Here is a 26,562-nt window from a genome sequence, read left to right as displayed (position 1 = left end):
CTGCCATTTGCCTCTTGAGGATTACTTTCTGAATACCAAGAAAACTGGGAAGCTTAAGTGGCTGCCATGCTGTTTTGGGGGATTTTTGTGAACAGATTTGAGGAGTAAATGTATGGTCCAGTTCGACAACATTATCCAATGGAAACAGAGCAGGTTAGAAAGCAGACCCATAAACGGAAGGTTGTGTGTGTGTGTGTAGCTTCTGAACCACCAAGGTGCCACTACTGCTCCCCGGGCGCCTATCATGGCTGCCCACTGCTCCCTCAGGGGATGGGTTAAATGCAGAGACCACATTTCACTGTATGCACTGCTGTGCTGTGGTGTTACGTGTGACCATTAATCACTTTTTCACTTTCTACCAACTTTCATCCAGACGTTGGTGTGTGTGTGTGTGGGGGTTTTCACTTGACTCCTAGTTAGGTGATCCCACATAACCTTCATACATATTAACAGCCTGATTGTTTACTTCCCCTATGGGATCCAGATAGACTGCTATCTGTTTTTTTTTTTTTTGTTTCATATTTATTCTTGCTGATATATTCCCATCTGATGCGGCTTGATTCAGTTCAGTGTCGATCCCATAATTCCCCCACATGGTCCTGCCCCCGCCTTGGTTGCGAATGAAGAGCAAGAGTTTATTTTGCTCAATTTGCATTGCTCCAGTGGACACGTAGCATTGCTGTTCGAAATTCTGCTGCTGATTGGGGAGGATAAGGGATGTTTGCTTCCCCTTAAGGCTTTTCTCTGCTGTTGAATTAAATGCTGTTTTCACTGAACGCCAAGCGACCGGCAGGCTTTTCCGGGTCAAGCTGGCCTGAACTGGGATAAACTGGTCTGTGTTGGAGAAAGTACGCTGTTCCATCATGCCAAGTCATGGTGTAGAGTCATGCTGTTTAGTTTAGTGGTAAATTACAGGCTTGTCTCGGCCATTATCTCTAATAGGCCGCTCTGCACCAGAAGGCAGCACACACCGTTCTGGTGATCGCAGGACCCACACACTCCTCGCTTCGCTTTTGTTTATCAGAAATGTCATCTTGGCACAATGGAAAAGTGTGGGGATTATAGAGATTTGCAGCTGGCGGCGCTGCCCCGCAGTTTTCCGATACTACGTTTTCTATGTTTTGACAAACGGTGTCTTTTGCTTTTCAGTTACCTGCAGGTTTTCTGACTCTTTCTGTGTCTCTTACTCACTCACACTTTCTTTATGTCCTCTGCAGCTCTTCTGGGAGAAGAGGTTGAAAGGCCTCAGGTCGTCAGACGTGACAGAAGAAGTGTTGAAGACAATGGAGCTTCCCAAAGGTTTACAAAGTAAGGGTCCAGCCTGAAGATGGGTGTAAGGGGGGCCATCTGGCTGGATTGTAATGTTTCTGATTAAATGTATCACACTTTTGGGATTCTAGTTTCAGAGCTGTCAATCGAAATGCTACTCCACACAAAGGCTCTTTAAAAAAACTAATCTTCATAGAAAAGGCCAAAACCAGACTAGACCAGAAAAGGAAATTCAGAAGATGAACATATGGCTGTTTGTAAACTGTAAACATGCAATTTAATTAAAAGCCTTGTTGTAAAATGTGGTCATTGGTAATTCACCTTTTGCATATTCTGTAAATATTCTATTCCTTATGCAGCCATTCTAAATCTGTGTGATTCTCTCTGTGGGGTTGTCCACCAGGTGTAGGGCCTGACATGTCAGATGAGACCCTGCTGTCGGCCATTGCAAGCGCATTGCACATGAGCTCCGCCCCCATCACAGGTCAGACATCCACAGCGGCAGAGAAGAACCCGGCCATCTGGCTCAACACCTCGCAGCCGCTCTGCAAAGCCTTCATCGTGACTGACGAGGACATCCGGTGTGTATCTGTTCTCATGTGGTTATGATCTAAAGCGGATCTCTCCAGAACGGTTACATTATTTCACAGCCCTATAGGTCTCTCTAGAGGCTTTGGCTTCTATAGCTGCACCAGCGGTTTTGTAGATTCATGTCTGTATGGTGTTTCTTTTTCAGGCCTATCTTCCGTCAAGGCCACTCTCCACATTCACAGCCAGTAATGCAAAAATGAATTTTTATTGTGTCCTCAGAAGGACTCTGGTGACCTCATTTAACCCATGTGACTTCACACACATACTTATACACACACATACACACACACACACATTCCCTGACAGTTTTATTTTAAATGTGGCTTAGTGTCTGGATGCTTCTTTTTTCATGGGCTGGAGAGAACGCTGAGGGCTCTCTCAGGGCCTCGCTGGTGACACTGTTAGTGAAAAGCTGTTATCTGGCGCTGGATGTGTTTCCTGACGGATGGCCATTTTTGCCTCTCTGTAACTGCTCTCAGCATCATTAAAGCTCAGTTTAGCTGGGCACTGGCAGTTTCACAACACAAAACACTTTATAATGGTATTAAAAAACAATAGACAAAAATATTCTCCTAGTTTGCCTTTGGCCTTGTGCACTTCTGTTCTGCTGGTGGAGTTTGAGGAGCTGCTGAATGAAATGATGTGGTGAGAGTGTTCGGCTCTGTCTGCAGGGAATCTGAAGGCACTGGTATGAATCTCAAGCAAATGTAGATTAGTTCTGCATCTGGCAGTTGTATTTCAAAATTACTCATTTATTAAATTACTTTGCAATGTTTTTTGAGGGGTAGACTGTATTAGTGGTATAAAGCACTCAGCACTCTTTCCAGTTTGTCAGTCTTTTTTATATAGCAGAATATATTATCATGCATATAGTGTATTTGTTTCTAACTCTTTCTTTTTCTACCATGAAATCAATACTGTTTTTGAGCAGCAATTTAACTGATACCGTGATGGTATAGGCATTGAGTCTTGTGCTCCATTTATAACTATTATAGAAGAGTAAGTTGCGTGGATTGAACGTAACATTTAAATCACCACTAGATGGCAGTGTATGCACAGTGGTTAGTCCGCAACGTTGGGGTCAGCAAGAAAACTCATTTCACTGAGAAGGGAGAGGGCCTGTAGGTGTGAATGTGTGTGAGTACGAGAGAGACTGTGTTCTCTCGCTCTCTCTCCTGTCTCTGCCTGTGCATTCAGGCTTATCAATTGGAAAATGCATTAAAGCCCAGCTGCACAGCTATGGGTTATTAGCAAAGACAAGTGAAATGGATCGCTGCCGTCCTTTCTCCTCCTCATTCCATGAAATAGAAGGATACCACAAACATGAGACATGAATGCATCAAATACACTGCTTATCCGTAATAGTGCCTTTGGGGCGACAATGACTGTATCTACATCCTGGCTTTAATACACAGAGGCAACACAATTTCATTTAAATCCGTGAACTGACTGCATATTGTTTCTCAATGTTTCTCATTCTCATCAGATAATGGGGGACCTAGAGGACCCGTAATCAGAAGGTTGCCAGTTCAAATCCTGAAATGCCCAGGTGCCACTGAGCAAAGCACCGCGCCACACACTGCTCCCCGGGCGCCTGTCATGGCTGCGCACTGCTCTCCAAGGGTGATGGTTAAAAGGAGAGGACACATTTCATTGTGTCAGCGTGTGCTGTGCTTGCTGTATATCACAATGACAATCACTTCACTTACATAATGTTATTGTGCTTTTTTTTTTTGTACTTTATCAATACTTTGCATATAAATTCAGCCTCAGCATTTTGTACAGCATTGAATTTAGTAATTACAGTGCTGTTGTTTGAAAACCATGGAAGCTCTAAAAACATTTTACAATTTTCAATACATTGTTACTGCACCTTATAGCCCTCATTCCATGCTACTTGCGCCAATGCATCCATTATGTTTTGTGTGTACATAGTTCCGCAGCATTTTTCATTCATTTAAAATTGAGGAATCGTATCATGGGGGCCCCAGCTTTCTCCAGCCTAAATCTAAAGTAACCAACCCAATTGGAAAAGTGGGTGAACAATTAGATCGATTGATTTGGATAATGGTAAAAAAAAAAAAAAAAGTATTGGCATGAATATAAAACTATCCAAAATATCGGAACACCTCTCACGCATTAAACATAACTATCATATTTGGTGCCAGCTAATTTTTTTTTGTTTTATTTTTTAAATGAGTTTGAGAGACCACTTTTTTGGATACATTTTGAGAACGAAAAGAAAGAGAAAAAAGCAAAATGACATACTTTTCCCAGTGTGGTATATTGTTATTTTTATCATGAGAAATCACCATTATGTAATCACTTTGACTCTTCATTAAATGTGGTGGCTGAGTTAAATATTAGTAAAATGCATGGGCATATTTAGGGCTTCTGCTGAAAATGTACGTAAGACATCCTTTTAATCTTGGTTCATGAGTACTAATTAAAGCCTGATTAATATATTACAGTTCATTATGCTGTTATTCAGAAGGTGTAACCCTGCTGTTGCTGTAAGCATTCATCTCTGTGATACTTTAACTCAAATTTCATTACATTTCACAACCTATCTATATTGAAAGAGGTCATTTGACTACATGTGAAATATGAGCTCACTTCACAGTCCATTTGTTTGACTCTGTTTGGACTAACAATGTTTGTGTTGACCAGAGGTTACCTTGAGGTCCCTCTGGAACATGTACAGGACCAGGTGATCCTCCAATGACAAGTTACACCACACTGTGGGAGTGGATAGTCAGTGTTCAATCCCCAAAGCCTCTTTGTTTTAGTTTCTTTGCCTTCGTTAACCTTTAATTAAAGAGCTCCACTGGCAAAGCTGAATCAGTGCAATAGGAGGAGTCTGCTCTGTTGGGGTTTATAGGCTTATTGATGGAACTAATATGTTCCCAGTCTAGATATGTTCAGTTAGAATACTTTTGGGCACTTTCCCTCTTATAGTGTTTGAAGGTTTTCATTTTGGTTTCATTGTAGATAAGGGGTCACATCAAAAGTGCACCTTCATCTTCTTAGTCTTCCTCTATGTCCATCCTCAGGAGATGCAGTCGACATGTGATGGGAGCTAAGAGCTGTGGACAGGCTGTTGTAGACAGGGATGAAAGGGACTGAAGAGAAAAGAGCACAGCTGTGGCCCCAGAGATTGAGGTTTTATTACGTTTAATAGAATACTACAGGGACAACTGTCACATCTGTATATTTTTGAAAACTGTTTTCATTATAAATTATGGTATTAAAAGAAGCATTATATCTATTCATAGCTATCTATTGATCTCTTCTTTTTATGATATTTTAGTTTTTAAGAAGCCTTAGTAACCACTGATGCACTTTATAGCCACCACAATTTGGTAATTTTGACTTGAATGACAAAATGTGCCTCACTTGTGCCTCCCTAGTGCAAAAATCACCTGTTATAATGTTATCAGGGATATACTGGCCATCACTGGTTCCAGTTACCTTCTCCTAGTTTGGTGCTAACTCCATGATCCTTCATGCTTTATTGTCAAGCTGAATAAATGTAAATTTATATGTCCACAGGGAACAGGAGCTGAAAGTGCATCAGGCCAGGAGGAGTTTGGAAGAGGCGCTAATGGCTGATGGTTTGGCGCGGGCCGCCGAAACCACCAGGGACATTGATGGCAAGGTGGCATAGGAAATCCCCAGCAGGTGAGGCCTGGTCTTAAGCCTGAGCAGACGGCACTGATGTTGGTAAGAGTTGGGAGCCTGTGGGTTTAGTCAAACATGGCATCCTTGCCTAGAGTCCCAACCTTTTGGTTGGGTGTGTAAACGAAGGCTCCATCGTGCCTCGAGCTATTCGTCTCATTAGCTCTGGCAGGGAGCCTGTTTTCTGCCATGAGGCTCCACAGTGCAGGCCTGGAGCTTAAGGTGAGGAGATCTGCTGTTTAGCCTCTGTTCTTCTTAAGCTGAGAAAGTGTAGCGGTGTCCACTTTTAACAGCTGACAGTCCTTCCCAGTCCACTAAAGCACAGCGGTAGAAGCAACCACTGCTCTTTTGACTTGCATCCAGTGTCTGAACAGGGGCTTTCTCCATGTTTTTTCCAGGTTTGCTCCTCAGCACTGACACACTGATCTAAGTTCTGATCTAGTTGGTGTACATCTGTGTTCTCAAGAATAGATTGCTGCGTGTTTTTTGCGTGTTGAGTTCATGTTTCATTCTCTCTCTTGCTCTCTTTCCTTTTTTTTTTGGCAGTGGGCTTTCTGTCATACTGTACTGTACTGGCATGCACATTCCTTGCTGGCTTAAATGTGACTGCTAAATCAGTTCAATGATGTGTAATATGGTCATTGACATTCACACACATTTGACAAATGGAATAAAAGTTCTGTAGAAGCCTGGATCCAGAAACAGTACGGTTAGAAGTTGATTAGTGTGAATGGATAGACAGAATTTTCTTTCTTTCTTTTTTTCTTTTCATTCCTTCTCTATTCTTTCACTCTAAGGAGTTATTACAGTCCAGGCTCATCTCTTCCTCTGATGACCGGATGGTTAATGACAGCCATCATGAAATATTCAGGCCGCTCGTTCCTCGTACCGCTGGCCCGGTTCAGCCATTGCTGCTTCAGATTGGCCTCACTGCCTCGGAGTGCAGCCCTCGTCTCCCTTTTATCTCCTGCTAATAAATGTTAAAAGCTAATTAATACTTTATATCACCCCACCACCTTTGCAGAAGCCTGGCCATCTCCTTCCACAAAGCTCATCTGTCTGCGCGGAGGCATATCTTTACATGGCTGAGTGCTCCTCCATTTTGGGGATTGGTGGGGGAATGCATTATCCTCTCCATGCTAAAGGTTCTGTACTCTTGTGGCTGTGCCGTTCTCCGCTGCTCTGTTTGTGTCTGGCTTTGACCCGTTTTGATTGAAAACCACCGGTGCAGATGGGGACAGTGCGAACTGAACCATCCGGTGTTGAATAATCAATTCCGGGTTTGTTTTGTTTTGTTTGTGACCTGTTCTTCGGTTCCGATGTCCCACCGTACTCAGACGTCCGATCGTTAACTACAAACGGCATTCGTCGCTGGCATTATCTGTTAATTGGATTTCATGTGTTTATGATGGTGAGGTCCAGGGCAAGTGCACCCCCATACTTTAAATGCAGCGAATAGCTCCATACACAAAGCACAATTTAAATAGAAATTACCAAGTGTCTGCAAAGGGAATAGCATTTGCATTAATAGTACTGACCGGTCAGAGCTAGTTTCTAAGATAAATGTGTGTGTCCAGTACCCCAGCAGGATGTATCCTTTCATTTAAATTCTTCTTTTTTTTTTTTTTTTTTTAATTCCCACCCCCATCTTCTCCTCCCTGTTGCAAAGTGAATTTTATTCATGTAGATTAATATGAATCTTTGGCATGAAACTCATGTCAGAACTACATTAAAGGGTCGCCTGGCCATGATTCTTTCCTGTACATTCACCCCCACTGCAGCTGTGGAGCTCCTTCCCCCTAAATAATCCCCATGGCTGCTGCTGTTGGAGTGCGGGACCCCAGCTGAATTTATGGAAGCCAGACGGCCATAGTTCAAACCAGGCCAGGCCCAGGGAGGCTGATCTGGCTCTGAAGTGGCCGTGCTACAGTCAGCCCTGGGTTTTGATAAATACCCCCCCCTGCCACTGCAATCCCTCATAAAGTATCGAAGCTAGACTTGAAATAACAGTCCTGCCTCGTCTGACAAATGACACTTTTTGGTTTTAAGATACCAACTAAATAAATACAAGAAAAAAAAGGAAGTGAAGAAAGCTAAGCACAGGGCAGTGCACTACTGCAAGTGGAAAGCATTTTCAGGACTTAATAAATAGATAAAAACAAGAAGGAACTGCATGGTAGTTATCTGTACCTTGAAGAGGTACCTTGTTTTACCCTCTTCTCCTTTTTGTTAGTTTAATTATTTCTGTCACCCAGATCACGATCTTATAATGAGTTTTTATATTGAGATTTCATTCTGTATGATTTAAACCTTCGCTGGTCAGTATCATCACCCCTGCCTCTAGGCTATTCAAACGGTGAGTCTACCGTTAATTAATGGGTTATTATGGATACTAATGAAGCACTAATATTTAAATAATCGCAAACACCATTAAAGATGTTACACCGGGATATATCAAAGTCTGATTTTCACGTGTTTGGGAATGTAACAGGTCATAAAAAAAATGACCTCAGGAAAAAAAAAAAAAAGTTACAAAACCATCTCTGTACAGAGTCTGGACTCCAGCAATCCCCAGACAGATACAAATGGATGAGATTCAAGGCTACGGTCACCCTTACTCGAAGAGCAATGCTTTTATGGTTTACAGAATCAGTTTTAGGAATTGGGGAATTTGTCGCAGCACGAGTAACAGGCTTGATACTGGTATTAAAAATTGGCCCACCTTGTATTTGGAGTCCCATATCATATCAGGGTAAGATGGATGGAGGCAGAGGCAGACAGGCTGTTTTATAGCTTCGCTGTTGGGCGGACACGGGCCATCTTGCCACAGCTGTTACCGACCAGCCCCCTGCCTTCTTCCTCCGTTAGTGTAGTAGTCTTAAATGTGGCCAAATGAAGTATGTGGAGTGCAGCATGCAAAAAAAAAAAAAAAAAAAAAAAATAGACTGAAACTGGTAACTGTCCACCCACCCACACTCACGTGTAGCTGCCGGCGTTCTGTGAAGACCTCTTTCATGGATTGGAGGGTAAAAGTGATTATTACTCGCTGATTATGTTTTCATGTTTCTATTAGTCAGCAGCGAGGACACTGAGATGCGCTACTTCTCTTTTAGACACAGGGGAGCTGAACGTGATGAGAATGAGTGTGAGGCACTGTGTGTGTGTGCACGCATCTCTATGCTTCACCCTTGCCTCTAGGCTACTCAAACAGGAGCCTACCATTAATTAATGGGTTATTATGGATACTAATGTAGCACTAATAATTTAAAAGCAATTAACACTGTTTTTGGCATGTTTTAAATATGGTTCCCAGTTGCACGGTGATAATGGTTTTCTGGATGGAGGCTTGATCATAATTCTCATCCACACTCTTGTCTTCCTTCCTTCTCTGTCTGCAGACTGGTTTTATTCCATTTAAATGTCTTATAGAATCTGGTCACACAGAGATATAAATGGTTTGTGTGTGTGTGTAAAAACGTGGCTTTTGTCACGCCTGCGATTAGTTTGGCAGGTCTCTCCGCGAGCGTTATATTGGTGGGTGGAGGAGACAGACTGTATCTGTCACCCGGTCGCAGTTTTCCTTGGTTAGCTTGCAGCGCTTTAGTAATTATTCCATCTTGGCAGAAAAGCTTAGCTTATTTAACAACTTACTCCAAACAGACCATCAAAGCATACAAAGCGAGCGTGCACCTGTTCCCGTCTCCTCCCTGAATTTACACACACTGGCTTCATCACGCCGCTGCTGGACTTTATTCTACTTTTATTCGCCTCATCCCTGCGGCAGTTAATTTCTGGAACAGACCTAGCTTTGGAAACAAAGCAAAGTTTTCAAATGCACATTTATTTTATTTTTTTGAGAAACCCATCATATGCACTGGTCAGACTATATATATATATATATTAGTCCCAGATAAAAGTTAATTAAATATGTTTTAATTATTTTACTGTACTTAAATAGCTTGTTTTGAGTACATTATTAAAATGTCACATAATCGTCGCCATTTCACTATGCTCAAACCTCACTATGTTGGGTGCATGAACTGATTTTCTTAACAAACAGAGGATACTGGGGTCAAATTGATATTTGTTTAAGCGGCTGTAGTCGCAGCTCTTGTTATAGCTGTTTTCCACACATGCATTTGTATGCATGTTTATATGGATACAATCTACGATGGTAATGTGTCTATAAATCCACAAAGGTGCATTAAGACATTTTTTTAGACTCTGCTATTTTGCCATAAAGAATTTAAATATAGAAGCACATTTCTTGAATATTTGATTCCTGAAGTAATTCCTTTTTCCCCCCTAAGTGTTTATAATTAATGTTCATTCTGTGGGCAAACTCCTCAACTGTGGGGCAGTTTGTCCTAATTATTATTTTTTTTTTTATAACTGGGCTTAAGTGAAAAGCTTCCATTGCAAATGGAGATGCAAATTACCCAAGTGAAGCTTTTAGATTAATTATGACCCCTCTGCGGGTTTACTTGTGAATTTATTTTTCCATCGTCCCACTGGAAGGCCTTGAAAGGCACTTAATAGGATTGAACCTTATGTGTTGCAATGTCTCTAGTTTGTGTTTTTTCCCACCATTTTTTATTTTTAATAGCATTTTAACTATGGGGTAATTTATACTGAAATGGCATTTATTATAACAGACAGGTAATTGATGCTCGCTGTGCTTCATGCAAGAGTTCGCATTTGCTTGTTTTTTTATGGCTTTCTGGTGTAGAAAAGACAGTGTGTATTACCGCTGAAGCGTAGCTGCTGTAAATGAATAAATCCCACGTGCTGCATTTATTTCTCTACACACTGCAACATGTCATGCCATATTCTTCACTCAGCCATATTCTTCACTGCCTATTTTCACGTACATGCACTGACTGTATATGTAAACTCCCAACGAGACGAAAAGTGTGAGTGTGGGTTTGTGGTTTGTAATGAGGGGTGGGTAGCTACACACATTGACTGCCTCCACTCTTTCTCACAGAGCTCCCCTCTCTCTCCGACAGGTCTCTGTTCTCCTGCTCAGAGCTCAAAGGCAAAACCCCCCTACTGTTCTCTCTCTCTCTCTCACACACTCCATCTGTGTTCATAAACGCTCTTCAGAGACTCCCTCTCCCAGTGAAGCTCCTCTCTCACACACACAGGGACCGGATCACAGAGATCAAGTTCGGCCATCATCCCCGCTCTCCCTTCCTGCCGCCCTCAATATCACATGTTCATCTGAGCCTTCTGTTAACCTTTTATTGATTTCTGACGGCCTTATTTTCCCTCCTCCTTTCTCCATCCCTTTGTCATTTTCTTTGTGCTCGTCTGAGAGATGCTTCAGACCAACCCACTCCCCCCCCACCTCCAGTCAGCGCCCAACATCTGAAGCTCTTTCTCTGCATGACCTGTCTTTGGAGAATATCCTGTTGTTCGCCACTACAGGGAGGAAGGGTCTCATCATCACCCCCTGCCTAATGTAGCTGCTCTTGGGCATTTGCCCCCAGCCCCTCCTGTAGTCTTCGCTTATTCTGCTCAATGGGGTGAAAACAAAGAGCTACAGTAGCCTTCCACCAGCGAGGGTCACCTGCCTTCAATGGGAACTGGTGCTTGCGTCTCAGATTGGAAAAGTCATGGTGTATGGTGTAAATGACGTGATGTGTGGAGTTCATGACAACTGATGTCTCTTGTTGTAAGACCTCTAACGTCTTTCTCTCTTCCCCTGCTTCTAGAGACTCCCTGAATGCTGAGGATGACACAGAGACCCGGTCACCAGCACGACTTCCAAAGCAGAAAGGACCCACTCACCGTTTCATACCCCTCTATCCAATAGCTTCCACCAAGGCCTTTCTTTTCCACTAGAATATTTTTTTGATGTACATATCTATATATAATTTCAGAACAATGCTTATTTTGTGTCAAATCCAGAATTTAAATATTCTTTTATATATAGGCGAATATTAAGCAATACTCTATAAACGTCTCTGAATTAAGCACATCAGGTTGCAATCCGCTGGATTGGTATTGCTATCTACTTTTTACCTTTTTTGTTTTTGTTCTTGTTTTGAAGTTGGTTGTAAGGGATTTCTTTTCAGGTTTTGTAATGGACAAGTAATGCATTTACATAAATATGAATTGAAACTGCTTATTTAAGAAAACAAAATTTTATACCTTGAGAGGAGATACTTGTAAATTTCTTGCATCACTTTAGAGAAAATAAATGATTATATTCACAAGAGTGCAATTTTTATTTTCCTCTGAAACAAAAGCCCAAGTGTTATGTGTTTATCATAAGCAGACATGAAGGGTGTTGGGCCTGATTCTGGTGTCTGGCTCTGTGGTCCTAATGACTGGCTGTTCAGATTCTGTGCATCTTCCTCAACCCCCTGAAGGATCTAAGGTATGATTTGTACACAGATCAAAGGGGGCTTACGGAATACAAACCTATTTTATTGTAATGCAGGAGAAGAAAGGTTTTCATCTTACAAAGTATTGTTGTACCATGGATCAAAGAATTCTGCACAACCTATTAGATTTTGTGTGTGTTGATGTAAGGCTAAAACCAAGACACAGTAGTAGGGGCTTTTTTCATCTTGCCAACAAGCAAAACATTACATTAATGTGAAACACAATAATTGAAAAGACAAACAAATGAACAGACATACTACTATGTTTTCAGGTAAGTACTCAGTCAGGTTTACCGACTGGAGGTGGTCATTTTGGGGTCATTTGGGATTTGCAACCCTGTTTAGGTTAAAGTGGTAATGGGAATCGATGGACTGAAATGTATCCACTTGTTCCTGATTTTACAGTCCCTAAACCTTAATAAAAATTAAACATATTGATACATTTCGAAACTGCCAGTAGTAGATCAAACTTTGTTTGCATAATAACGTGATGTAATATTAAGTATGGTGCACTTAAAATATTAAATTACACAAAAATAAGTCATCCTAGATCTGAATTAATGAAATATTCTTATTAAACACTTTGTTATTTACATAGTTGAATGTGCTGATAAAATCAAACAAAATCTTTTGATTGAAATCAAATGTATTAATCCATTGAGGTCTGGATTTGGAATCACACTCAAATTTAAAGTTGAAAAACACTACAGGCTGATCCAACTCTCATGTATGGTCTCACAAAGGGTCTGAGGATCTCATCTCGGTACCTAAAAGCAGGTGTAAGACCACGATACTTCTGCAACTTTGCCTTGTGGAGAGGCAAACACCTCTTTGTTCTCGTGGCCATTTGGTGGTGATGGTCCGTGGGTGTCCCTCTCCTGTTCTTTGTTCTTGCAACCATTTGGTGAATAATTGGTGTGAAGCGCCAGCCATGTTTTTTGAGATCGCCTGCTCTCTTTGTCTGCCCCAGACAGGAGACTGAGGGCGTGACGACAGAAACAACAAATTCTGATTGGTCTGTAGCAACTCCCTGAGAGTCAAATGTATAAAGAATGTTCACTTGTGCTTCCATTTTCTTTTCCATCGGGAGCTATGGGGAATTTTCCCATCAGTACCTGAGTCTTTCCTATTTTACCTATTTTTCTCATGGCTTTTCTTTCTCTTTCTCTCCCTTTTCATTTTGGTTTTCTCTGTAACATTGGTACCTTTTTACATACAACATTTACATCTAACTGCAATAATAATCTACTGGTGTTAATACTTTAGAAACTGTTCATCCTTTTAACCTTTATTGTGCCATGCTTCTTTCTGCCAGGTAACATCAAGTTGGAGTGGTTTTAATACAGTGATTCTGTATACTATTCTCCACAGTTTTACACAGGCAACCTCTGGTGAGCACATGGAGGGCTAGAGGAGTTTGAGCAGACACATGCACATTTGTGTCCTGCTGGAGGTCATTTTGCAGGTCTCTGGCAGAACATCAGCCAGAAAGCATTTGCACTGAGAAGTGGCCTGTGGTCACCACCTGCAGAACCACGCCTTTATTGGGGAAGTCTTGCTAATTGCCTGTAATTTCCACCTGTTGTCTATTCAATTTGCACAACAGCATGTGAAATTGATCTTCAATCACTGTTGCTTCCCAAGTGCAGCGTTTGATTTCACAAAAGTGTGATTGACTTGGAGTTACATTGTGTTGTTTGTGTTCCTTTTATTTTTTGAGCTGTGTAGGACTGGTGTCAGTGCACATTGGACATGGTATTACGTTTCATTGCAAGATTGTCCCTGTAACAATGGACACTAGTACAATGCTTAATGAATTGCATGTGATACATGTCAGTTCACATGTGCAACAGTGAATATTGACTGTGCTCAGTGGTAAAGGAATCTATTGATTGTGGGTGTCCTTTATGGCCAAATCTAATAACAGCACCAAGTGCTCATGTGTGGCCCTATGAATGGGGGTCAAACTCAATACTAACACCCCTGTCACTTTAAACGGCCCCATAGGGGTGCAAATACGCGTTCATAAGCATCACACACCATGCATTTTAACACATTATAAAAAAAGATAACAATATACTACAACCATACAACAACAAAAAAATAAAGCCTTTGTAGGGAAATAAAAAAATATATAATAAACTGACAAAGCAAGAATCATAATTTCTGTTACGCATGAATCAAAGAGCCTGCTCTTTTATCTATTTGGCAGAAAAGAAAAAGATTATACAGCATGTGACCCGTTGTCATGAAAACAGAGCTGATGAGAAATGACTAAAGACTTCAATCATTGAACTCATAAAGCCACGAACCTTGGAAAAAAATAAGCCCAAACAATAAAAAATGGTTTATTCCCCCATGGGACCGAGGTGTTAGGAATCCTTTAAAATTGAATACACACCTTTGTTACCTTTATTGTTAATTTACCTTTGTTGTTAAATAAAAACACATTAGAGCGAAGGAGAGGTGGACCAGGAACACGACTCTGAGTCTCAACACATCATTTAACACAAAAACCAATACAAAACCAAACCAGAAATCAGGGTGAAACGAACAATGGCAATGCTTCGGCATTGTACGTTTTCATGATGAGCTTGTGCTTTATTGATGTGGATGAAAATAAGCATGCTGTGCCAAACACAGACTTCTGCATCACTGACTGTTCCAGTCAGGTGCTTGGCCTTGGAGCCGCTCCATTCAGAAACATCAGAATATGAATACTAATAGTGCCTGCCGCGACCCCCACAGGAGTTTTAAAAACTATCCCGCTACCTTGATTACATGTGTAATTAGTTGATTCATTTTTCCAGAATGCTCCGTCAAATTACTACATCAAGGTGTGCAGAAGCGACAGCTTTTTATGGGGCCTTTGTGTGAAGAACGTGGACGGATTCTGATCATTTCATTATGATGAAGTTGGTTGCCAGTGCTGAGACGGGGAATGTCATTTGCATTCACTAATGGTCCGCCAGTGCCAAGTTGTTATCAGTACTTGAGAAATTAAAAAAAAAAAAATCCCCCCCCACCTTGGCAGATGCCTACGTGCGAGACTTTGGGCAGAATCCCATTTGCATCTTATAATGGTCACATTTCACAGAACTTTCTCATATTATTTAGACTTTCAAAGGTACAAGACAGGTCTTGGCATGATTAGACGTGACCCTTTATGGTTTCGTTTGCTTGGCCATATGGAATTCTTTTCAACTTTCAAACCTTTTGGCATAAGCAGGCATTCTGGACACATTCTTAAACTCTGCACACAAGCTATGACATATAACCAGGCCCTAACGGATTCAAGTGGTCCAGCATCGTTCTCACGCTCCTCAGCATGCAAAACGCGATGCAGCCTTCTACACAACGTAACTGATTGTGTGCATATTTCTTACCAAGCCGTAGAACTCAATATGCAATATCACTTAACGATTCCGCAGAACACGGGTTAATCAAGGGCAGTTGTGGTGTTTAAGTCCCTGCAGTGCTATCTCCCTCTCGCCTCTGCCATCCAAAGTCTATTAAAGAAACCATTCTAACTAGCATAGCATAAAATTACATTTTGGAATCTCATAATTACCCGCCATTATTTGTTGTGCGATATCTGATTAGGAGCGTGGCAGGCTCTCCAGAGTTATCCCATCTAAAAATTAAAGGGAATAAAAATTTGTCCGCATGACAGGAACAAATTAACATTTGTAGATACTTTTTATTTCCTTTTTTTGCTGTAGCTTCCCACCCTTCTCCTGTGAATGTCAATATCCAAGTTTTCTTTCTACTGTTTGTTGTGTGGAAGGGGTGGGTGAGGACTACGACGGGTCCTCTGCGCCCCTGCTTGGTAACTTCACAGAAGGTCAGCCAGTGGTGCCTCCTGAGTTTGTGTGTGATGTTGTATCCTTGATGCTCTCTGCTGGGGGAAATCGATAGCTAATTGAATGTTTCAGCACTCCCTACAGTGTCCTCTGTGTTTTCGTCTGTGTCATGCCGTGCAGGCAGTGTTTTTTTTTTTTTGTATTTAAATTCCAATATGGAAACCACACCCCAAAATTGCCTAATTTTACCAAGAGCACTGCATTCCCCAGACCAGATGCAGCAGGCCTCTGTTGGAATAAGGAGTCACTCAAGTCGATTCACATAATCGTGACCCTCCAAGACCTGTAGTGAACACCAGAGGCGGTGTGCAGCATTGACCGATGCACAACCCGCTGGGTGCGGTATCATCGTGGCTGGAGAGGATCGAGGAGCGTGTCTCTGGCGGCCGTGCTCCGTAGAACTGAGCTGTCCGTTCATCTGTGTGAGAGTCAGTGGCGCATCTGTCTGTTGCTGCATCACTGTCAGTTTAAAGGTCACTGGAGTGAGCTCTGCCAATGACGCCAGCCTGGGCAGCCATTCAAGGGCGGGCCAACCTTCTGTCGGGGCTGTGCCACTGGGGCCCAAGGACTCATAATATATTTCATGTAATTAACTAGTTTTCTCTTAAATGGGCCTTTCGCACTTAAATACGTTGTTCTTAGATTGTAAATTAACATTTTTGTAATGTGACATAGAATGTTTGCTACATCTCTACTTTGTGAAATTTGTACAAAAGAAATGTAACAATGGCTGAACAGAGGTGAATGTCCTGTTATCCAGAGCGACTTACAATCAGTGGTTACAGGGGACAGTCCCCCTGGAGCAACTTAGGGTTAAGTGTCTTGCTCAGGGACACAATGGTAGTAAGTGGGATTTGAACCTGGGTCTTCTGGTTCAAAGGCAAGTGTGTTACCCACTAGGCTACTACCACCCCTTATCCCACCTCATGCAGCCACACTCCCTTCAGAGCCCCACCCCCTCCCCACAGAAGTGCTTGCTTTCTTCTCCAAAATAGTGCAATACCTAAAAAAAAAAAGGTTTGCCATACTGTAGAACATTCTGCTGTGAATTCTATTATATTCTGTTCCCTTTAGATAAATGGAAGTTTATTCTGTTTTCCTGCCTGCACTGCTCTGAATTCTCATCTCTCAGAGAAAAAACTTGGCCATATTTCACTTTCAAGGATGCCATCCATTTAAAACGCTTGTCATAAGCTTGTGCTGCGATGTGGCCTGAAAACAGTGAAACTTCTTAAATCTCTCAAGGACACCGCCAATGTCTCCTCCAAGACCATTTCGGCTCAAAGGCCCCTTTTTTCACACCATTACGGATAATATGCTTTCACGGCAGGCACAGATGTTGTACGTTATGTGGTAAATACGCTTTTCCCCCACCCCCTTTTTCCTACCCCCACCCCTCTGGTCTCTCTTTTTTTCTCACAGTTGGAATTGGACTCCATAAACCATTTCCTCGCTTCTGCAGACTGCTTCCTGCACCTTCGCTGTTTAAGTCGGCACTGATCGTTCTCGGAAGGGTCTATTGCCATTTATTTTCAGCCGTTCCATCACTTGTGTGTCTTTCTGTTGGGATTGCAGTCGCTCAGGTCAATGTAAAGAGTGAACAGGGTCGAGTATTGACAAATGAGTGTCTTTTAGCCTTTGTTTTCACAAAACCTGTAAATGAATGCTCTTCCTGTCCACACAGAGAAGGAAGTTGTTAGTCTTGGGTCTCAGTTGAAGCGGTCCTTGTTCATCCGCTGGTGGATTTAATGGAGAGTTCAATGCCATGGCCGCGGCCCACAATGCAAAGCATCAGCTTGGATTTATGTACTTGCATTTCAAGGCCACGGCTCTATATATCTTTCCATCAATCTCTGGCTACACTTCATACTTTGTGAAATTCAATTAAATTTTGTTTGTGTTTCAGAATATTGATCATTCCGAAATGGTACAGATTGAAGCTGTGATAGTGTAACGGCGGAGCATTTTTCAAAATGTCATCTCCGCACAAGCAGACACACCAAAAAAAAAAAAAAAAGTGATGCATGACCGTGTTTTTCTTTTTTTTTGAAAGTCAAATGCAATCCGAAACAGATATGTAGAGACAAATGATGATAATGATCGCTGCTGCCAAATGCGATGCTCTCAATCAGTTCCTCTCTAATTCTCCTCTGACAGCCTTTTGAATGAGAAACTCACCTGTCAGCCATGATCTACTGGGCACATGGGTGCGCTTTGTTCTTCTCAGAAAAACAGCCCATCTGTCGGTAAAGAATAACACGCTAATGGTCTTTGCTAAATAAAGCATGTTTTACGCCCTGGGAAAGAACCTGCAGTGTGTTGTTCAATTACGCCCCGATGTTGATTTGGAGGAGGGTGACCTTAGACTATCAGTAATGGAAAAAATGGAAAAGGCCGTTGTGGTTGACCTTTCGATGGAGGCAAGAATTGACTAAAGGCTATGTGTGAACGGCCGTCCAATGAAAATTGTCGATAATAAGTATTAAATTAGCATTAACCCAGCTTGCAGCGTTAGTGGAAGTCATACTGTAATTAAACTATTGAACATTTGCAGTTATGTCATGGCTTAAATGGCAGGGGCATCTTGACATTTCTCGTCCCGTGGTGGATTAACAGCACAAGGAAGGGAATGGGGGGAGGTGAGATGGAGAGTCAGAGGTAAAAGTTAAGGTAACCTTCACCAGCTTAAATAGGTGCTGGGCTGACAGGGGAAAGTGGTGCCTTTTCTAGACTGAGCAAAAAACTGTCTGGAGTGTCATTAGATTTAATTAACCTATCTGTGAAGATACCATAGCGTAATTAGAGGCTTAAACGGGAGTGACAGCTAATGTAATAACAGGCTTTTTTAAGAGTCAGGGGGGACTCTTTCATGTCTGAATTTCAGTACAGCTCTGGATCAGAGGATTCTCATCTCACCACTTAATTAAGTAACTTTGTCGGTGTAAAAGCTCTGTTCAGCCTGTCTGGCAAAAACACTGGCCACATCTTAACATGTTATGGGTTTTGGACTCACAACCTCGGAGGTGTAAAGCTACATTGCTAACGGCTGTGATATTTTCAACAATGCAAAAAAAGTTTAACGCATAATTAAAAAAACTTAGCATGGTAATCTATTGTTTAGTTCTGTCCATGAAAATATAAATGTAATACAGCTCTATGGGGCACAATTTCACAGTGCTATACACCCACGCACGCACACACACACACACACACACACACACAACCACACACATTAATACGATAGATTAGTACTGTCACATTTACTAATGTGTCCATAAGAATGCTTGAATGAAATCTGCATGTTTGTCTTGCAAGCGTCTGTGGGCTGGCGATGTCTTTAGCAGAGATTTCATTTGTGATGTCTGGCAACATACCCTGCGTACAAACGAGATTATGAGTGCAGAGAATGTTTGGAAATGGAGGGAAAAGAGAGGATTATGATATTACATATTGATAAAAGCAAGTTTAATCATCCAGAATGAGAAGGTAGGGTGTCAGTGATGATGCTCCTACATTTTAAAAACTTTTTTAATAAAAATATCTTCTGTGCTGCAGAAACAATTACAAACACAAAAAAGTGTTTGGTTGGAATGTCTGTCCTCGCTAAAGGTATGTATATCTAACAGTTGTTAGGTTCTGTTCTTACTGGCCTGCACAGGGTATTCAGCCATGTTAATTATAAGAACAAAAACCTCAGTTCTAAGGGAACTGGGAACAGTGGTTCTTGATCAACAGAATTACCCATCAGGCACTGCACATTGCTGGAGTAAATAAAAAGCAAATCAAACACCTTTGTTGGTCATTATTTTACTAGCAGTCTAAGGCCTATACATTATCAGATTGCACCTTGGGGCTGAATAAAGTTTTCTGAATTTAATTAAATTAAATTAATGTAGGCTAGTTCTTCTGAATAAAAAAAAAAAGCAGTTTTGTTGAGGAAGATCCCCTTAAATGACATTCCACGGAGGAGTACTGATTATGTACACTGGACAACGGAATGCAGCGCGTATCTGATGGACGCATCATGAGGACACATCCCACACATGACCTGTTCCGACTGCTGCCATCAGGCAAAAGATACAGGAGCATAAAAACAAGGACAAGGACAGACTAAACCACGTCTTCTACCCTGGTGCCATCAGGGCTCTTAATGACGTTTAATCAATTTTTCCACCTCCAATTCAATTTCTTTTTTCAGGTGCAATAAGGTTTCTAGCTCAGCCTTTAGTTGAATACTCTGAGCCACTCCGGCTCAGGGACTGCACCTAATTTCGTTGTACTTGTTACAATGACAATGAAGATATTCTGATTCTGGATAAAAACTGGGGACATAAAAGCTGTTACTAAATCTGCACCATGCTCATGCTGATTCCTTCCCAGCACGTTTCATTGCACAGAGCGTTATGAAGTGACAGAACCCCATGATTGGTACTACATGTTACGTTTAATTTGTAAGCCTTTAGAGAGAAAAGTCTTCTTAAGCAGTCTCTTTATTATCCATTAATCTCAACAGCTAATCTCACCCAATTTGTTCTCCCACAATGCAGTGCAGAGGCTGAAATGAATCAATCTCCAATGCTTCTTACGCCCAGAGAGATCCCTGCTAGGCTTGAACTGGGATTTGAAAAGGTGATCACTAACAAATGTAAGCGGCAGTCTGGCGTGGGCCTGACCAGGCAGCAGCAGAGCTTATCGATCGAAGGCTCTTAATTAACGAGTGGGAATCGGCGAGGGAAGCAGGGATGGCACGAGACCCAGTCACACACTGATTGATGGGCTTTTTATTTAGCTGGACTCTGTCACGTGGAATCGTTGCATTTCCTCCGTTTCACGGTGAAGAATGGTATCGCAGCGACTGCATGCATTACTGTACTGTCACTCAAAGGTAAACAGAATACATTGCACCGCCACAGTTGAACGTGTGTCTACAGACTCCATTAGTGCTACATTACTGTAATGAAAATGAATTTAATTTACCTCGCTGACCTGCTCGTGTATCACTACAGCGCGAAGAGCGGCTGTTGTGTCACAACAGCATATGAAACTATAAATATTCCCGAGCCACAGGGCGAAAAAGAAAAAAAAGAGCACAGATGCATATGAAAAACCAAAATAAAGGCATAGGGGGACAGCTGGTCCCTGCTTCACTCGATTATGCAGATGAAAAATGTCTTTATGAACTCTATCGAGGGCTGTTATTAATGTGCTCTGGATGGGCTGGTGATGAATTAAGCACGGCGAACTTATCCAGTCATGAACGCCGCCTCGCTGCTGGGTTGGGGGTGCGGTAGGAGTGGGGAAAGGCCAGACCTTGAGCTTCTGTTAATTCTGGTGGATCGAGAGGACGACATTATTCTTAATCCCAGAATCTAATTTGAATCTAAATTCTCTGTCTGCTCTTTGACGTTTCCCCGGTGTATTAATAAGCTTGTTCTTTTAAAAAAAAAAAAAAAGTGTAGCTCCAAACCCGTGATAATTAACAGTGGAGCTCTACTGGTCGATCACGACCTTCTGTCCAGCACTCCACGGTTGCGAAGCCCAAAAAAGTCTGAAGAGCGCTGAAGTAGGTCCCTCTCAGAGACAGAACTCCTCCAGTGAAAAAGAAAGCATCTCGCTGCACAAAGAGGGTCCGACGGCGCTGGATGGGACCTGGGGTAAGGAGATGCTAATTGCGGTCGGCGACTCGCGGCCTCAGCTCTCTGCCAGGCTCCGGCACCAGCAACCCGTCCTCTCTGGCTTTGATTCCCAATTAAAATGGAACGCCCTGGAGACCGCTGGCAGATCACGAGCAGGGAATACAAACACATATGCATACACACACACTCTCTCTTCTCTCTTGGTGATATGTTCAGTAATACTGGACCAGCCTCTCAGATAGATTTTCTAAGGACACGCTGCATTTCCAGCCATCTTCAGCACACAGAAGTGTGATCAGAACTACAGACAGACGGGAGAAGTTTGTGTCTGTGATTTTATTTCTGCATAAGTGATAAGTCTCCTCTATTCATGCTCTTTGGCTTTGTTTCCTTTAAAAAGAAAGTTTCTCTGAGCAGCTTAAGCGATGAGGACGAGGGCTTCTAATTTGCCATGTGACGTCTGCATCTGCTGCTGATATTTTTATCTACCTCTGCAAAGTCTTTAGCTCCACGCTGGTCCAGCGTGTAGTTATGTGTTAAAGAATTCTGTAAGTGGTTAGACCTGCACTGGTGATTAGTGCTGACCACAAGTCAAGCGGACATGATCTGCAGGAAATCATAGGAGCATTCAAAGTAGGCCAGTTCTTTTTCTCTGGAAGAAACCACATGTAGCCCACAGCTTCATATGCATTTTTAACCCAGCGACTCTTAAATGCTCAAAACTAAAAGGCTGAATTCCCATATGAATGCTGATGCAGCTCAGATCTGCAGTCCTTCTTCCGCTGTGCACACAGAGTGGACTGGATGTTTTCAACCCAGTCCTCAGGGTCCACCAGCCAGTGTAAATTCCTGCTAGTGACACAGGCATTCAGTGACTACTCAGACAGCAAGAAACATTGGCCCAAATCAGTATAAAATCCTTCCTTTCCAACCCTAGAGAACGGCACACAGATATTTTGATCATAGAAGTAAAATCTGAACCATGAAAAACCTTAAAACCGCCCGTAATTGCATTCTTTAGTACGGCCTTGGTTGACACACTTAAGAAAAAGCCAGTGGACAGATGTATATTATATCCATGAGTCCGTCCATATTATATTTATTTGATCTTCAGCTTACGCTGGATGTTGGATGAGTGGTTCCAACATTACGATGTGGAGTGCATAGTGCATTTAGTAGCATAGTGGCGTGTTTCACGGTCAAAAACGGTAAGGTTGTGTACTTTGCTATCTGCGTTCCACGTCCTGGAATTAATTCCTGCACTAAAGTTAGGTCCAGCAAATCTGGTGCTGCCATCACCTGCTTGATGTGGGCGGGACCTACTAGTGTCACAATTCCAAGACTCACAACTCCATACCGCCAAGGACACATAATAATGAATAAAACCAAGAAAATACTACCATTATTGACAAAATAAATGTGATTAAAATAATAATATTAATAAATAATAATATTTCTCATATTAATATCTAATAATGATACTAATATTAACATCTAATAGTGATCTAAGAATTTAAATAATAATAATCCAGAAAGGGACAGTGTGTGTGTGTAAATGATGTGTTTATGTAGATTAAATGATTTAATGTACATGGACACTGGCTTTTTGAGAACATGATTGGAGGTCCTTGCATCGATGGACGTGTTAGAGGTTGGTGTTGTTCAGAATCTCTTTGACACAGAATCCTGAATGCCGTGAGTTTGTTTCGCTATTTAGCATGGGACTTGGATAACATGGGAGTGTGTGGGAGTATACAGTATTTGTGGGAATAGGATGGGATTCTGATTTCTGTGGCTTAAATGCGTATTTCCTACTGCACTATATATACTGTCTGGCAAGCTGGCTACAGTTCAGTGTGCACTGACAACTGGAAGTGATGGGAATCTTTAGGCTTTACCATAATTGTGAGTCCCTAAATATTTTGCTGTGGTGTGGGACTCTGACTATGGCCGTCAGCGCAGAGCTATGCGCCTGGTGACAGGCCTGTCTAATTGCATATGAGATGTCACATTGGATAAACGCTGTTGTACGTCTCTCCGGGCCTCGTGAGGAAGTTCGGTTGCCGGTGATTATCTGCACCGGGGCGGAGCGGTGTGCTGCAGCACCTCCGTTTAAATGACACGTGAGTCACAATGTTTGCCAGCAGCGACCTCTAAAGCCCTCCGGATGCGTCTTACACTTAACCAGACATGACAGAGAGGACTGCATTCACACGAGCTGTCTTTTATTTCCCATGATCTCACACTTATTTGGATTAGTGAAACCTTGCCATCACAGTTTACAGTTTTCAGCCATTGCTTGAAGTTATTTGTTGTACAATGACAACAACATTTGAGATTTGGGAAATGGGTATCAAATCCCAGCTGAAAATCAGCATGAGCACCTATAGGTAAGTTGTCATTTGCTTGTCAATCTTAGTTCAGCTTTGACCAGCAAACGGGGGTTTGCAAAATGTCTTGCTTGAGTAAAAGCACAAGGCACAAATGCACGGCCAAGGGAAGTTTAACTAAAGAGAAAACAGTCACAGTGGCCAGAATGAAACAGAGAGCACATGAGGGACATGCCCTGCAGAAGAGTGGCATGGACTGAGGAAAGGACTGGGTTAAACAGGCAAGCACATGCAATTCTAATTACTGCTGACCAGGATCCAAACAAGTATGTGGCGCTACCTGGTGGGACAGAGGCGGCAGGGCCTTACAGTGACCAAACACTCTTATGGTTATTCATTCCTTGATGCAGACTGGCCTGTGGGCAGTGCCTTATTTTTTTAACATATTATTTTAAATCACTTTTAACCAGAGAAAACTATTCAGCAGAGACCATTGATCCACGTTAATGTGTCATGCAGTGGCTATTATGGCAACAGTAACAACGTTCAATTTGATGACATACGGCCGTTATGGGCCGTGTCCATTATGAAGCTTGTGGCCTTTATAGCTGTAGGTGTTGAGTGTTCTTATGACAGGAGAGCAGATGAAAATTGGATAGAGTAAGTAATGAAGTTCCGAAAATAGCAAGAATCCATAAGAAACTTTTCTAATTACAATTCCCTCGGTGGACAAACTTCTAATACAATACATGCCTAATCCGTTTTGGCTCAGCATGGTCCCTAATTGTCCAGGCTCAAAGACGAGTGCAGAGGAACTTGCTGCTTGCCAGCTAGTTTAATTTTGTTTAAAAGACTATGTTAGAGTACAGGGGTTGGGCATGGGAGGGTTTGGGGAACTGCCTGTACACATCCAGGCCCCCTTTTAAAGCAAGCACTGATGGTTGTTTGCAATTTTTTATGTATCATTTATGCACTCATTCAGCTCTGACCAGTTGTCATTCATAAGGAAACCCAGGAAGTAATGATGGTAAAACATTTTGTATTTTTGTATTGAGGCATTGAGGCTGAACATGACATACAGATATTTGAGTTGCTGTCTAATATGTTGCGCATGGGATGGGGTCAGGGATGTCTGGTTCAGAAGTTCAACAATCATAATTCCTTAATTAATGCCCCAACAATCTATTGGTGTGCTTAGTTTGTTGTGGTACCGATGTGGTACTGATGTGGTACCGATACTATAAGAAGAGAGATTGCATTCATGAGGTTTGCTAATAGCGGCATTTTATTTTGAGGACTGAAATAAACAAAGGCAAAGTAGCAGGCAATTATTTCATGCACCTATTTGATTTACATAAATCCTGAGGATCTGTTCTGTAGTGAGCAAGCCATTCACAAAACGTGTCTAGCAGCACTTTGAAAAAAGGGCCGATTTTGCCAAAAATCTGTCAGTGTCACTGAGTGACCTTCCTAAAAAAAGAAAATGACATCATCTGAACAGCAGCCCACCATTAGTGCAGTTTGGCTGGGGAGCTGTCCGGGGTACTGAAACGAAAATTAAGAATTTTAATTAAGAAGCGCTTTAATCGGAGCAACTCACTGTTAACTTCTTCTGATGCAGCAGAGAGCTATATTGTTTGTCCTATGAATGACAATTGTGTTTTTATATGAAGCAGTATATTTTGATGATGGTGACACATATGTGAGCTGGCAACCTTATGCTGCCCCTGGGTGACTGTGTTTGTACAAAATGAAGTCAATATAATATTATATGAAGATAAAGCTGATGGCAGTGGGGATGTTTGTCATGTGAACACACCTGCAAAACATTCATTTGTCAGTGTTAAGGTGCTGCAGCGTGCATCAGGCTCTTATGATTAGGATTTTTTTTCTGATTTAGGTGGAGTCTCTCTCCCCCTCTCCTCCCAACCTCTGTCTCTATTTTCTCCATTCTCTCTCTCACCCTCTGAGGATGCTCCAGACGACTGTTAAAGGGCACCATCATCAGGATTGACTGGGATCTGTGGCTCTCAACGCAGCTTAATAATGCATGTGCAGAGACATTCATTAACATGGAGGTCAGGAAGTCTCCTCAGCCCTGAGCACAAATTTACATTATTCTTTGTATAATGACTGCTGCCACTACACAAATGCTTCACTCAGACACGCACACACACATACACACACATGCACACATTGCAATGACAACAACCTAAGCATGAATTTAAATTTTTCATTGTGTAATGAGTGCCACCACAAGTAGACTATGACACACACACACACACACACACACATGCATTCACACAGAATTGTTATGCACAGTAAATATTATTTGGAGATGGCTGAGATTCCTCTGTGTGCAGATAAATAAGAAGCATGCGACTATTGTTAGCCGAGGGAGTGTGTGGAATGAGACATGCTCATTATGACTCCATCATCCCAATGATGCCACTGCTGAACTGGCAGGCTGCTGAAATATGGCCTGCTTGAACATGTTTCTGAGGGGTGTGGCATCCCCCTCCCCCCTCCCAATCTGGGTCCACATGTAATAATGAAAGTGGTGAGCAAATTCTAGTTATTTGAGAAGAGTATGAATTACTGTGTAGAGGGTTGGCATTTACATTAGATTGTTGGACTGGCAAAGTAGGTTGTAAAGTGGCTTCAGTCCCGTGCACAGATAGGTTTTGAATATAATGAGATTAGTTGTTCATGCAGCCTGTTGTTTTTGTGTCTTCGCAAGCAAGGTGGAAAAACAAATCTAAATAACCAGGACAGGGATCCAGGTGACAACAGAACGGAATGT

The 26,562-nt window shown here is 42.0% G+C and overlaps 1 protein-coding gene across 4 annotated transcripts in view; it reads left to right on the top strand.

Annotated features, from left to right (window-relative positions):
- Positions 1-11,759, top strand: part of mbd2 (methyl-CpG binding domain protein 2) — a 33,585-nt gene extending 21,826 nt beyond the window's left edge. For 2 of the 4 annotated variants that reach the window (XM_028973694.1, XM_028973695.1), the window contains exons 5-8: positions 1,218-1,308; positions 1,673-1,850; positions 5,413-5,541; positions 11,256-11,759. In XM_028973694.1, the coding sequence (XP_028829527.1) occupies positions 1,218-1,308; positions 1,673-1,850; positions 5,413-5,527 (384 nt within the window). In that variant the 3' untranslated portion in view covers positions 5,528-5,541; positions 11,256-11,759. Of the gene's footprint in view, positions 1-1,217; positions 1,309-1,672; positions 1,851-3,346; positions 3,474-4,913; positions 5,023-5,412; positions 5,542-11,255 lie in introns of those variants that run through there. The other 2 variants (XM_028973696.1, XM_028973697.1) reach the window with 2 other exon arrangements.
- The last annotated feature ends 14,803 nt before the right edge of the window (positions 11,760-26,562 follow it).

Source organism: Denticeps clupeoides, chromosome 3 (assembly GCF_900700375.1).
Source record: "Denticeps clupeoides chromosome 3, fDenClu1.1, whole genome shotgun sequence".
Lineage (NCBI taxonomy): Eukaryota > Metazoa > Chordata > Actinopteri > Clupeiformes > Denticipitidae > Denticeps > Denticeps clupeoides.
Note: the sequence above shows the minus strand (reverse complement) of the source record. Positions and strands in the feature narration are given on the sequence as shown.